The following is a 13759-nucleotide window of genomic DNA, read 5'->3' on the forward strand; positions in this document are numbered from 1 at the left end:
AATTATCCAAGACTCCTTATGCATAGTTATGGATATCCTATAAGTTTGAGCTCCTAAATCATTCACAATCTCTTCCTAAAAATCATGGAAGAAGATGGTGAATAGTGTTTTTCAAGAACTAAATTTTTTGTTCTTGAAGTTTTGTTTAGATTAAGCTTGGATAAGGACTTTAAGGGTGATTCCAAGCCATTCTCTTGATTTTCCACTCTCCAAGGAAGGTATAACCCCTCCAAACCCTAACTTTATTTGAGTAATTAGGTTTAGTTTTGTTGTTATAATTCATGAGAGGTTTGCTAGTTGTAAATGTAGAGATTAGTTGATTTTGTGAAGTTTTTGGAGTGGTAGTTCTTGGATTGTTGATTAATGAACTTAAGTGTAGTTAAATTCAAGTTTAAGAATAAGTATAAATTGTTAATGTTGAGTTGTTGGGGCTGTTATGATGTAGTATGGATGGAGTTTTGATTGGGTTGTGATTGTGGATTGATTGTGGGTTGAATTGGAGTGTTTTAAATTTGGGAAATCGCGTAAACATAGCCGTCGTAATGTCCGATTTACTTTAAGCTATTTTGTTCTTAACATTAGGACCCGAGAACTCCCTGCTAGGTTTTGACCATTGCCATGATTAGATATTTCATGTTACGAGCTTCGTTTTGATATGTGTTTCGTTTGATTCCGATGTATGGTTTAGGAGAAACGGCCGTTTTAAGTAATGACGTTTCGCGAACGAACCATTAGCCCTCACCTTACTTTGAAACATAGGTTAAAGACCTTAAAGGACTAATTGGAGTATGAAACATTTATGTAAAGTGTAATAGGCAGTTGTTAAGACACTCGCGAAAGAATCTCCTTAAAACTCGTAATGGTTAATTTATTAAAAATGGTGGAGCCGAGGGTACTCGAGCGACCTAAGTGAATCGTTAAGCGCAAAGCGAGCGTTAGAGTCTAAATTGGTTAAAGTATAGATTTATAAGTGACTTTGGTTTAATTCCAACTTATATGTTGTTTATAGGTTACCAGACTCATCCCAAGCCATTTGTAATCCCCAGTCGCTCAGGCAAGTTTTCTACCCGCTATATTGTTGTTGTGATGTATATATGTATATGCATTGTCTTGTGATAAATGCATATTTGTTATTAGCAAAGTCTTGCGATATATTGTAGCATGTGATATGGTATATATGCATGCTTGGTTCGTAATCTTGATACATATATCTGTTGATTCAGTTGATAATACCCATGTTAGAGATAAGCGGTAATTTGCATATACCCTTAGTAAAGGGGACCCCAAGGTGAACATATTTCTAAACCGGGAGTCGATGTTCCCGAGTATATTATATATATATATATTTATATATATATGGATATAGTTTTCAAAACTATTGATCGAATAAGTTTTATTCGATAACTTTATTTTATTTAATGAATATTATTTGAATATTCATTCGAGGACTTATGACTCTGTTTATTCTATTTAATGATTATTATTTGAATATTCATTTGAGGATGTATGACTCCGTTTATTTTATTTAATGAATATTATTTATAATATTCATTCGAGGTATTAAGACTCCGCTTATTATTTAATAATATCCTTTATTTTATTAAAGAATAATGTTTCGATAATCAAACTTATTTTCGATTATTCGAATAAAGATAGTACTTTCATATAAGTATATCTTTGGTTATTTAATATCCATTTCAAGTATGAGTTTTAAAACTTCTACTTCGATTATTTTTATAAGGATTATCTTTATGAGAATATTATTTAAATAATAATATTCAGATATTTCTAATATATCGGGACTGATTTATTTTAATAAATCAGCAGTACTCCAAACATTCTTAAAAATGTTTTCGAGTCTTCAAAATGATTTCTAAAAGTTAGGGCGGATCCCAAAACTCATTCTTTTATATTTAAGATCCTCCTTTCGAAGGGGATTTAAATACTCGCTCAAAACCTGGGGGATCCGGCTCTGTGGTGTATTTTACATTCACAACGTGGTTGCTGTTTTGAGAAAACAATTTGATTACTTGCCCAACGTTCGGGAAGTAAGTCCATCTAATTGAGTCGGCATAAGCGACAGGCCAGGGTACGGTCTATCAAAGTGTAAGTGGCTGGGTGGCAGTCCATCAACGCGTAAGAGGCCGGGTGGTGGTCCAGCACAAGGTCCTTATGTGGCCAAGGTGATGACCGGTGGGGGATTCATCCATCTACTAGTAGAAAAGGTTACTTATTGGTATCTTTGCCTGATCAGCAAGATATCGGGTTTATGCCAAAATTCTTTTCCTTTCCAAAATTCATTGGATGTTACAAACTCTGTTCATACTTTACATAACAGAGGTTCCAGAAAATGTTTAAGAGATATATATGTGGATATATATATCGGGACTAAATAAAGTATCTCGTAACTTTATTTCATTCAATAATATTTCGAAGATTGAATCTATTCAAGTCTTAACTTGTGGTCTCATCTATGGGATGACCTTTTGAACCCTATAATACTTTGAACAGTGGTAGTTCAAATAGCTTTATAAATGATATAAGTCTAGTGAAGTATTTGGTAACTTCATCCCTTGTTTTTGCTTATATCCAGTAAGTAATTATCTTACACCTGATAAAGGTTTCCATCAAGTTATCCATTTAGATACTTGCGTTATTGTTTACACTATATATTATCTTGCGAGCTGTAATGCTCACTCTTGCTTTATTTCTTTATCACACAACAACAGTTAGGAAAGATGGCCAGACTCCAGCAGACCCAGCGCAAGAGCGTGGGAAGCGCCCCGCACCTTCCCGTTGAGATCATAGCTGCTATAGCTGCAGAGGTAGATCTATCTGTAGATCAGACCTTCTACTTTTGGGAATCAATTATGTATAATTATAACTTGTGGCAGATAATGGCAATTAATTGTAAACTTATCAAGTAATCATTTTGGGTTGTAATAACTTTTAAATTATGGATTCAAAGACTCGTACTTATTTCAATTTCATCTTTGAGACTATAACGGGTTGTGGTGTGTGTTAGTGTGGGGTCACAGCATGAGGTTATTTATTGTTAATTAAGTGAAGTGATATTGTGGAAAGAAAGACCGTGACGACCCGGATCCCTGACCCCGGATCTGGGGGTGTTACATTAAACCTGGAAAAGATCTTGGTATATGGGTCGTATTTATGATGTATTAGTATTGAGTTCGGTTGTATTATTTGTGGTTTATTGATCTTCGTGACGTCAACTCCTGACCTCGGGGTTGAGGCCGTCACAAGAGGAGCAAGAGGAACGGGCCTAGAGCAAGATAGGTTGCAGTAAGGGTTGAAAAAAACTAAGGGAGAAAGCTGGGAGAAAGAGTCATTCTAAAGGAAAGGCTATGATTGCAAAGTCTGTTACCGAGTCATTAAACACTGATGATGATTCAAACTCTAATAATGACTCAGAATCTGAAAGTGATCATGGAAATGATAAATAAATTCTACATATGGCTGCTCTCTTAGTTGAAAGCTTTAATTAGATGGCCTACAAAGACTTCAAGAAAGGAAAAAGGTTTTCCAGGAAAGGATCTAGTTCCTCAAACTCTGATAGTAGGAACTATAGGAAAAACTCTGATGAGAAGGAGTCAAGGTATGCGAAATTGACAAGTCAAAGATAAAGTATTACAACTTGCGGTTGATTGCAGAAAGACAAAAGCTGAGAAGAAACAAGCCTTGATCATAAAGAAAAAGATTTGGGATGATACATCAGAATCTGATGAGAGTGTCAACTATGCTCTCATGAAAAATGCTGATAGTGAACTTGAGACTACTGAGATGAAGGTACCTCAAACTTCTCTTGCTTTTGATACTGACGATATATGTGAACTTAAGATATTTCTTAAAGCTCTGCATGTTAGTTATAGGGATCAAAAACTTGAAAATGCAAGGATCAGAATTGAAAACTTTGACTTAAAGAAAAGAAATGATCACCTAGAAGCTGAGTTGGTTTTAATGTTAGAAACACAAAAAGAAAGAGATAATGTTATGTATGTTAAATATAAATTATTAGAAAATCATACTTATCTTGAAAAATAATTAGCTAAAGAAAGAGAAGTTATCAAGCTTAAGAATAATTCAGAAAAATTAACTCAGGGTTTAATATAAAATGGTTTTTAGGGATCCTGATTAGGTTATGCTAATAAATCTAATTATGATAAAATAAATGAAAAAGAAACCGAGAAGGTAAAATTAATAGATGCTAATGAAAAGGTAAAACTGAACAAGTCTTAGTTAAAACATGTTAAGTTTAATTTAAGTGTTGATGTTGTTATGTCAGTAAATGAAATAAGGTGAACATCAGAATCAAAGTCAAACTTAAAAACTGACAAGTGTTAATATGTTCATGTCAAGTCAGTAAATATTGGTTTAATGACTCAGAAACAGCTTATGCAAAAGCTGAAGGAAGTAAAAATGAAAAACAAGGAAAAACAACCTGGAAAGATTAGAAATGGAAAAGTAGGTGTTAATAAGAAAAACAAATACAAACCCATTCCTAATGCACTTAGAAAGGCTTATTTAAATTATGGAAGTACTAATCATCTTGTTATTGCTTGTAGGGGATACATATTGTTCCTCTTAAATCAGAGTTTAGGAATACTACGACGGCGATGCTACGACATCCGCAATGATGATGCTACGACGGTTGCCATAGTAGAAGATGACGAAGAACAAGTATTGATAAAGAGTCTATAAACAAAGATTTTACGCTAGTGAGATCGAATAAAGTAATCAAGGAACAAAGAATGATTCGGGCTTAGGGGAAATGAGTCTGGACCCTCCTAGGGCGCGCCTCGTGCTATATGGCCGCACGGGGTGGTCGCTCCGTAATACAAGTGAAATGACTAGGAAGGATTAGTAAGGAGGTTGCTACCAGAACTAAACTATGGAGTAAGTAAAGCATAAGAATCACAAGAGAAAAAGAAGAGCCCGGGGGAGCTCTCCATGCCTATAACTACACCATATTTGACCTGTAGCAACACAAAAAAGGTGTTAAAATGGCAAAAAAATGTTACCTAAAGCAAAAAAAAGGGCTATAGTTATATTTTTTGAAAATTTGGGGGTGTTGGATTTCCCCCTGCTACAATAGGTGTCTACGGTTACACTTTTTGAAATTTTGGTAACACCTCTCAATGTGTTACAATAGAGTACCTATAGTTACATTTTGTATTTATATGGTAACAAGTTGAAGGTGTAAACACAATATGTTGTAACCCACCCTACTCTTTAGTAACACCAAAAATATGTTGGAATAGACTCTTTTGTAACACCATATTTGCTATTGTAACACTCAATTCAATCATTTGGTAATATTTTTATATCTTATTGTAACATTCTTTTTTAACACTCTGGTATTTGTTTTTGGTAAATGAGGTCTAAGCCTCGTAAAATATATAAAAGAGAAAGAATTTAGACGAGTCACTTCTAAAAATTTCTCTTAGAACAGGCTCTACGAAAAACAAAGAGAAAAAACAAAACACAAAAATAAATTACATAAAAAATCAAACCTAACTTAAAATAAGAAAGGCAAAGCTAAAAGACTTAACCAAAAAATCATAGATTTACATAAAATGCTTCAAGAGAAAACCCCAGACTCCCGCAATGGAAGACAACAAAAAGGAAAACCTAGTCCTCGAATGACAATACTTCGAAACATCCAGACACCTGCAAAGGCGAGCTCTGAAAATCTGGAAATTCCTGCAGAAAAAAATAGACAAAAATCCCCTTCGCAGCATCACAAAATTCATCTACTCGCCAGCAAAAGAACACGACCTCTACCTCTATACCCTGCTTGACTCCACAGACCCAGGAAAAAACTGAGACCACCTTAGCATAAAAGCTGACAAAAATGGAGAGAATACCACTCATAAACCACAAGCTCCAGAACCACACTATACTACCAAAGAAACTCCACTTCAACAACCTAACAGCCCCTGTAAATAAATATTTAAACAAAATCAGTATTGTAGGGAGGCTGAGAAACCAAGTGCATCAGCAAAACAAGATAAAAAAGCAATATGTGCACAAGTGATACTACACTTGATGTTGCCTCGGAAATGGTGAAGGAATTAGAGATTACTGACAGGGATTCAACTGAGATTGCTGAGATGATCAATGAGGAGATATCTGCCCTGCTCCCAGATTGGAAAGAATCCAACTTAACTTAAAACCTTCATCATCAACAACAAAGCTTCAATTATAATAACAATGATGACGAAGATGGTATAATCCACCACCCTTTCTATTCTCCCTCCTCCAAAAATTCCTCCCATGCTTCCCTTCCAGGCCTTTCCACATCAACTCATGATTGGCCTCAAAGTAATTATAATTAATTTATATAGTAATAGATATTGGGTACAAATTCGATTAAAGTTTTCATTAACTTTGAAGATGGTACATATTAAACATCATGTGATTGGTCTTCGACTTCCTCAGATACAGAACTAAACAAGGTAAGAAAAGGGTTGTGATGTTGCTACAATTACGGTGAGGCTATAGAAAAAATAACATTGTTTGAACATTTGAGCTTTTATACTTGCATCTAAATCGGCTGCTAAATTTATGTATAATCATAATTCTTAACTGATTTCACGTTCGATATTATATTATTTAAAAGAAAACTAATTATTGATAAAATTAAGAAAAAAACTACATCCGCAGCAGTAGCACTAGCCAACTGGAATAGGTCTGCATAGGTCACACCTGGATACTTGTCTTTGATAGGCTGCAGTAGCTTGACAACATTGACAAGCCCTGTAATCCAACTTATAAGGCAAATTAGATTTCACCAACTTCATAAATAAGTAGGAGATGAATCATATCTGACATACCAGCATTAGCCGCATGTTTTTGTTCTATTTCAAATCTTAAACTTCTATTAGCTCCACCTCTCTGTGGCCACTCTTCAATATTATTGTTGCAAGTGCTAGCATCGTGCCATCCCAGACGGACCTGTGAAGATCAAAAAAAAAATATGTACAATATATTATGAAGTCTATGTTTCATGCATATACTAGTGCCAACACAACAATAATCTGGATGATGGGATCCTAACAATAACAAGGGAACATTTGGAACAAGTGCAAGTCATTTTTGATCGGCGGAAAGCATAATGGAAGGCTTTGCAATTAAGAAGACAACAGCTTACACTGATAGCAAGAAAATAGAGAGGACGTTAACAATTAAAACAATGTGATAACATCGTGAGGCAGAATATTCCACGCGAAAAAATAGCTCATTTTTAATGCAAAAAGGCTGGAAAATTTTAAGCAGGTAATATATTATTGAAACACCATCTTTGTTTTCCGTCTCAAGGTCATTCTTTGAATACACAGTCTCTTCACTGTAGTAAAAGAATGGAGGTTCCATCAACATACACAAGTCCTCTTATTTTGTAAGTAATGCAAAAAACTCCGCTACTGCTAAAACCACAGCAAATGACCAAAACTAAAATCCCCTGAGGTTAACGTAAAACAAATTAATTCAAATTAACAAATACGATTCCCCCGTCTCTAAATAAAGATGTACAATCAAAATAACACCTATTAGTTAATGCCGCAATTAAAATTCAAAAATTCAGCTTAGCTACGATCTTCCAAAGTCACATTCCGCTTAGGCAGCAACATAAATCGATATTAATAACTCGAAAATCACTACAATCACTACTCAACTGGTTCCCTGTTAGGTAAAAGTTCTGACCTGTATATTTGAAATAATGTTGCAATGGGCAGTCATGTCATGGTGTACCTGAAACCAATCAACCTGTTATAAGGAAGGCACTGTATTGTTTTAAAGGTATACCGAGTTAAAATGCTTTTAGTCCATACTCATGAAGCAGCAGTTAAATAGATGTAAAATATGCTGATAAATGTAAACCAAGCAGAGCATTGAAATTAAATAAAACATACTCTGTGTTTGTAATGAGAGTTTAAAGCATATACCATATTTTGCAAAGAGTCTATAAGTTCTAAGTTATATACTTTAATCGAAATGCAACTTTTGCATTGGATGTGGGTTGACATGTGAAAATACCAGCTGCAAATATACGGCAAGCACAAACGAAACATTTAGATAAACCTATTAAGTGCTCCAATACTGACAAATAATAACCATTTACAATAGAGTTTGTCTATTAAATATTCACGCCATTGAGTACTAATCGAGCAGAATTCACATTTGCAATTTGTAAAAATGCGCAAAGGACATGCAAAAATCATAATAACAATACGTGCTTGTAAGAAATAAATTTATATATAGTGCATCTTATCCCAATTATAGTGAGTTCAAAATTCAGTGTTCCCTAGGAGTAAAAGAAATGTTCATTATAATTTTTATAATTATAAAAATGGTTTATATATCCAAATTCAGATACAGTGTACATTGAATTCCCCTGACATTTTATATTACGTTAATGTACAATATCAAAACTTCAGATGAATTAGGTAGCATTAATTGATAAAAAGATTGGAAACCCGAAAAACTACATAATGCCCTAGTGAAGCAATAGGTTCAAATGCATAAGATTTTACAGCATTAACACAAAGCACATATCAAAACACTGATAATTTGTAGACATTTGGTTTCAGCAATAAAATCTCACAGATTTAAACCCCTGATTCATGACATAGAATAATAGAAACTTTATGAAAATAATGCAGGAACTACATCAATGAAGATATCAGATAAAAGTGTAAATCAATATATATGTACCTCAAAAGCCAGTGTATATAATGCAAATGAGACCTGGAAAGAGGGTAAAACAAAACAGAAATTTAGTAATCAATTTAGTAGTTGACTTGAACATACAAATGAAAAATGGACAATTCATCATTTCGTCTTACGCAGATCATAAACAAATCTTTTTTAATAAAAGAAAATGGAATTACATCTTATTAATTAAATACTCCATAAATTTACACATACTCGACACACTTTCGAATCAAACACAAAAAGAGCATAAATAAGAGACTAAATAACAATTATACACATAGATATGAGCACACAAGAAGATATACATACAAATACGAAAATATAATAAGGGCATACCAGACACTTTTGAATCGAACTAGAAGAAAGCTCCAAATTTGAGAATAAAGAGACGACAAGAACCCTAATTTACTCCAAGAAAGCAACTGCTAGAACCCCCATTACAAGCTCCAAATGTTGAACCCGTTTGAGAAGAAAGCCCCAAATTCTACATACCCTAATTAATAGAGCCCTAATTACAATCTCCAATATCTAACCCCGACTTGGAAGAAAGCTCACCTTCCTTGAGTGAATTTAGAACTCTAATTTTAAACTCATCGAGAGTCTTTTCGTTTGAGAGAGTTTTGGATAAGGGAGAGTGTGTACATTTGTCGGTGTATAATAGTATAGTAAGTGTGAAAGTATATTTTGGTTTACAATATAAAGTGAACGGGTCAAAATTTTACTTTTGGACCGCTTAAATTTTTGTCCAAATTTGGCCCGCCATTTTTATGCCGCCTAACAATTTTGTCCTACAGTAACACTAATTTTAATATCAAAAGTAACACTTTATTTTATGTTACAATAGATATTTCGTCATGTCTATGCTAACATCAACTATCCCTATACTGTAACATAAAAAAAAGTGTTACCTCAAAGAAAATTTTAGTGATTTAAGGCAACATTTCTGCTTGTAACTCAAAAAAAAGTGTTGCTACAGGCCATATATGGTGTAGTGCTAGGGTGCGCCCTAGGCATAAAAGAGGCCTTCGGAGGACTCCAATCCTTCCCAGGGCGCGCCTGAAGAAGGAAAAGGAGCCTCCGGGAGCCCTTCATTCCAGGAAAATGTATTGAAGGTGTTGTTTTATAGTCTTGCAAGTTGTCCTCGTAGGGGAACAGTCGTAAATACTTAGTGTGTGCTTTGGGAGGCTTGTCTCTGCATTCGTCTGGTTGTCCTCGCCGGGAAACTTTGGGGTTATCTCGTACTTTGCACTTATACGCTGGGGATCACTTGTCCTTTAGTCTAGTGGATTATCCTCTTCGGGGGGCAAGTATGCGCTTAGGCATTTGCGTTAAGTCATTTCTATTCACACGGTTATGTTCGACGAAGATAACAATAATGAATGGGATATCCATAGGCTGGGGAGTTTCCTTATCCGTGAAGTTCCGAAGTCGTAACCGAGGCTTGGGCTTTTGTGAATAGGCCGCATCGCAGGGCACTCCTAAAGAAAATTAATGTTCGAGTATAATAGGAAGTTGATTTGACAACTCCTATTGGGTCATGGAATGAGAAGCCAAGTCCATCTAGATTTCTTGTTTCCCAAGAACTACGTTCGGCTTGATCCTCTATAAAAGGAGGTACATAGGCCCATTCTGAGGGGACGTGTTTGAGAGCTCTGAGAAGGCAAACATAAACCCTAGTAATATCAGACATTTCTTAAGCACAAATCAACGCACTCCGGTGATTTCCCTGATCACCGACCAACACTGTAGATCTTGAATCCTACTGCGAACCTCAAATATTTGTTAACCAAATTCCCCCCGTTAACAAATTGGCACTAGAAGGAGGGATTTGAATCAAATCGAATCTTAGGAGGAAAAGATGTCTAAAAATGGTGGAAAATCTCGCAATAATGCATACAACTCTGATGATTGCTTAGAGAAGGAGCTCTAAGAGACATGATGATTGACGCTTTAAATGGCAAACTAACGATCGCTTCAAGCGACATGATGATGAACGCCTTAAAAAGAAGACTAACAATTGCTTTAAGCAACATGATAATGAATGCCTTAAACAGCATACTAACGATCGCTTTAAGAGACATGATGATAAATGACTTAAACGGAAAACTAATGATTGCTTTAAGTGACATGATGATGAACGCCTTAAACGGTGAACTAATGGTTACTTCAAGCAACATGATAATGAATACATCAAATGGAAGGATGACGCACACTTTAAGCAATATGACGATGAAAAACCACCGTTATGCTTCAACAATGATGGTTTATTGGAATAACTTCATCGGAAGGAAGATTCTTTAAAGCACTTCAGGAAAAGCTTAGGTTTGAGTGAGAGAAACGGAAGTCAACATCGCCCTCAAAGATATCACTACAAAAAGAAATCAATTGCTGATGAACCCAAGATGGTTCAATCGAGTGACTTGAAAATCAGAAAAAATTAAGAAGAATCTTCATCTTCTCGTATAAAAGCCCGTTTGGGTAAGCATTTAGATGATAAATATTTAAGAATGTTCATTGTGGAAACACGGATGAATGAAAATGAGTTCAAGGAAGATCCCCCAAAAACTCTGCGATAACGAGCATGCTCTTCTACGACAAGATCAAAGAAGCTCCGATTACGAGCAAGGAAAAGGCTATCGGAAGGTTGAAGATACTTAATGAGATTATCATGAGGAAATAAATCATAACAAGGGATTCAAGAAAACCCGGGGAGGACTTAGATGTGGCCGAGGATGGCAAGCTAATAAAAGAACCGATAATGCCAAAGTGAAGGATGTTCACACACTCGGAAAGAGATCTAGCGTATACACTTGCATGCTTCCTGAGAAAAGGATGAGACTTTGTGGTGACGAATGCATTAATTGCATAGGTAGAACAACTTACCAAAAGGGTGAGAATGTACAATGGCGTAGGAAAAAAGTCAGAGAAACTTCAAAGCAACGACGATTAAGGAAAAGAAGAGATGAAGAGAACAAGGAAGCCCGTGTTGATCTCCTCCCTGGATTGGAAAGGCCCGGGCGTACTCAAAGCGTACAAAATAAGAAGGATGACCATATCAAAAGAAGATGCGTCAATGTTATCTTTGGAGGACCTCACCATATGGACGACGTTCATAAAGCTACTGACGACCATGCAAAATAAATAGAAGAATCTCTCCAACGAACGCAAAGAAGAGTTGGAAGTACTACCTTTAGAGAGAGAGAAGCAAATCGTGTACGTCATCCTCAATAAGATGCCATAGTTAGAAGAGCCAGTATCGGAATAGTGAGTGTTTTCCAAGCATTCATCGATAATAAGAGCTTTGTCAATGTTCTGTATTATGACGCATACAAGAGGCGGGGACTGCGAGATAAGGATATGGAGAAAGAAGAAAGATGTGTTTACAGATTTTATGGAGAGACGGTAAAATTAAAAGGAAACATTGACCTTCCAATAACCATCGAAGAAGAGCCTTTATCAACTACACAAGAAATCCAATTCATGGTGATAGATCAAGAGTCATCATATAATATCCTCATTGGATGACCCTTCTTAAAAGAGATGCGAGTAATCACCTCTGTTCACTACTTAGCATAAAGTTCCCTACACCTTATGGGACTGGGTGCGTACGGGTGCAACAAGAGAATTCTAAGGAATGCTATGACAGTTCCATCATCATATTTCAGAAGAAAAGAGACGCTGATCAAAATAAAGGAGTCAATGCACTATACAGCCGAGAAGAAGTAAACGAGGGGAGTGTAGAAATAGAAGATATAGATGTAGGACATGATGTGTTTGCAATGGAAAATGTGTTGATAAGAATTCAAAAAAGGACATGGAGCTTGAAGGTGAGATGGAGCACATCTTGATGGAATTGGAAGATTCAAAACACACTACCTTCCCCGAGGAAGGCTCAGGGCGCGCTCTAGGCAAGACGGAAGTCCCCGGGCACGCCCCAGGCATAGCAATGATCCCGGGCACGCCTTAAGAAGACCAAGAGGGTTTTGACTTCGACCTCGACCCTTGTATGCCAGTTGCAATCGAAAGGACTGGTCGAGAAGAAGATACGATGGATATAACGGTCTCTCATAAAGACGATAGTAGGATATTGAAAATTGGATCACAACTCAGATTCACCCTTAAGGAAAAGCTCGTGGAGTTTCTAAAGGCTACTCAAGATGTATTCTCATGGAGCCATGCAGACATGATGGGGATAGATCCAAAATTAATGTGCCATCACTTGATTATATACCCCAACATAAAGGGGGTGAGGCAAAAATGTCGTCCTATTTGCGGATAAAGAGCGCAAGTATTGATAAAAGAAGTCGATAGACTATTGAACTTAGGGATTCATAAAATAATCCTTTTATCCCTATTGGTTAGCCAATCTGGTCTTAGTAAAGAAGCCCAATGGAAAATAAAAAAAATTATGTCGATTTCATTGACTTAAATAAAGCGTGTCCCAAGGATAGCTTTCTATTGCCGCACATTGATCAATTGGTGGACGCTACAGCAGGATATGCTCTTCTTAGCTTTATGAACGCTTATTCTAGGTATAATCAAATCCATATGTATGGTCCAGATCAAGAACATACTTCTTTCATTACTGGTAAAGGATTGTATTGCTATATCAGAATACCGTTCAAATTGATCAATGTCGGAGTTATATATCAGAGGTTGGCTAACATGAAGTTCAAAGAGCAGATCGGTAAGACCATGGAAGTCTACGTGGAAGACATGCTTGTAAATTCAAAATAAATCATGGATCATGTCAAACATCTGGAAGAGATGTTCAACATTTTACAAAAATTCTAGATTAAGCTGAACCCTCAAAAGTGTATTTTTGGCATGGAATTTGGGAAGTTTCTAGGCTTCAAGGTGAATCATCACGGTATTGAAGCAAATATGGCAAAGATCAAAACTTGTTAAATATGAAGTAAATAGGTTTGTTTCCAAGTCTTAGGACAAATGCAAGGAATTCTTCAAAGCTATAAAAGGCACGGGGAAAGATTTTATGTGGACGGAAGAATGTGAGAAAGCGTTCAAG

General features: G+C 35.9%; 1 protein-coding gene across 2 annotated transcripts; it reads right to left on the reverse strand.

The window, feature by feature from the left end:
* Positions 1-5602: 5602 nt before the first annotated feature.
* Positions 5603-7868, reverse strand: LOC141706261 (putative L-ascorbate peroxidase 7, chloroplastic). 2 transcript variants are annotated; one of them, XR_012568733.1, is made up of 5 exons: positions 7723-7868; positions 6855-6975; positions 6677-6777; positions 6108-6194; positions 5603-5957 (listed from the first exon to the last, which is right to left on the reverse strand). XR_012568733.1 is itself a non-coding variant. In XM_074509066.1 (4 exons), the coding sequence occupies exons 1-4, from the start codon at positions 7756-7758 to the stop codon at positions 6183-6185; spliced, it is 270 nt and encodes an 89-aa protein (XP_074365167.1). In that variant the 5' UTR covers positions 7759-7868; the 3' UTR covers positions 5603-6182. The 2 variants fall into 2 exon arrangements, 1 of the variants encoding a protein (XP_074365167.1); XM_074509066.1 differs by having other exon boundaries at positions 5603-6194.
* Positions 7869-13759: the final 5891 nt, after the last annotated feature.

Source organism: Apium graveolens, chromosome 2 (genome assembly GCF_009905375.1).
Source record: "Apium graveolens cultivar Ventura chromosome 2, ASM990537v1, whole genome shotgun sequence".
Taxonomy (NCBI): Eukaryota; Viridiplantae; Streptophyta; class Magnoliopsida; order Apiales; family Apiaceae; genus Apium; species Apium graveolens.